The 1,255-nt window shown below is 49.7% G+C and overlaps 1 protein-coding gene across 2 annotated transcripts in view; it reads left to right on the top strand.

Moving 5' to 3' along the window:
* The window catches only part of SFXN1 (sideroflexin 1), a 68,509-nt gene that overhangs the window by 37,101 nt on the left and 30,153 nt on the right, over positions 1 to 1,255 (top strand). For both annotated transcript variants that reach the window (XM_045284879.1, XM_004696802.2), the window contains exon 7: positions 552 to 679. In XM_045284879.1, the coding sequence (XP_045140814.1) occupies positions 552 to 679 (128 nt within the window). The remainder of the gene's footprint in view (positions 1 to 551; positions 680 to 1,255) is intronic.

Below are 1,255 nucleotides of genomic sequence, written 5' to 3'. Positions count from 1 at the left end.
CTTTCTATACCTGTGTACGTGTTCCGGTCTAGTCTGAATTGAGAAGCAGCACTGAGGTCATGGTAGTGGGGGGTGAGGAAGCGTCAAAGAACCAGAGGAATATAGTGTGTTTCATCGATGCTTTACTGTACCCTGGTGACTCATCCCTTCCCTGTGGCCCCTCTGTGGGGAAATGGAAAAAACATATCTTCTTAAAAGTGTAGTAGCATTATTTTGCTTTTGAGTCTAACAACATAGGGATGATATTAAAAATTAGACTTGTCACTGCCAAATATGATACTTGAGGAGGTGTATGGTGGCATAGTGGGCTACTGTCAGGTTAGCAGTTCAAAACCACCAGGCACTCCAAGGGAGAAAGACGAGACTTTCTACTCCCATAAAGATTTACAGCCTTCAGAAACCCACAAGGGCAGTCGGAATTGACTAGATGCCAGTGAGTTTAGCCTTTGGGTTTTTTATTAAATTGGAACTCAACCAACCAACAACTTCGTCATATGTCAAGTCCTTTCAGAGAGGCATCTGTGAACGGCTCTGTGTGTTTTGCTCTGCAGAGAACTCAAGGTTGGCATTCCTGTCACTGATGAAAACGGGAACCGCTTGGGCGAATCAGCGAATGCTGCGAAACAAGCCATCACGCAAGTCGTGGTCTCCAGAATCCTCATGGCCGCCCCTGGCATGGGTCAGTAGAGCCTTGTCCACTCACTCACTGACTGCACGTTGAACGGCCCTGGTCACGTCAGTGACCACTGACTGATCACAGCGCACAGGCAGACAGACCACCAGTGGGTGGAAGTAAACGACCGATCGTGTTCTGCCACAGGGTCTAGGAGGGTAACAGTCCGAATCCAGCGGGTGACTCCAGGGGAGGTCCTTGGCTGCCTACTGCTGCTTCTAGTAGCAGATGGTCCTCAGGGTGCTGGACACATAGACCTACCCTTCTTCATTCAATAGTCTGTCTTCCTCCATAGATGCTTCCTTTTGGGTCAAAACTGCTGTTTCTCTAACTTGGTCAAGATGAAGTTTAAACCATACCTTATACTGCTAGGGCCTCGTGAACATAACGAAGAAAACCCAGCCCCACACGCGGCTGCATACACCCACCGCTACTGGGGTCCGGATGCTGACACATTCTTGGACACAAGGGTGGCAGAATACTTACTCCAGTCCATCCCCAGGGCTAAGGGAGTAAAGGGACAGGGCGCGCAGGAGTGGACGTAGACAGGATGCCCGGAAAGAAGACCCGAGGGCAGAAAGA

Source organism: Echinops telfairi, unplaced genomic scaffold, assembly GCF_000313985.2.
Source record: "Echinops telfairi isolate 266 unplaced genomic scaffold, ASM31398v2 ScPeMD7_7469;HRSCAF=8507_0, whole genome shotgun sequence".
In the NCBI taxonomy this organism is placed as follows: Eukaryota; Metazoa; Chordata; class Mammalia; order Afrosoricida; family Tenrecidae; genus Echinops; species Echinops telfairi.
Note: the sequence above shows the minus strand (reverse complement) of the source record. Positions and strands in the feature narration are given on the sequence as shown.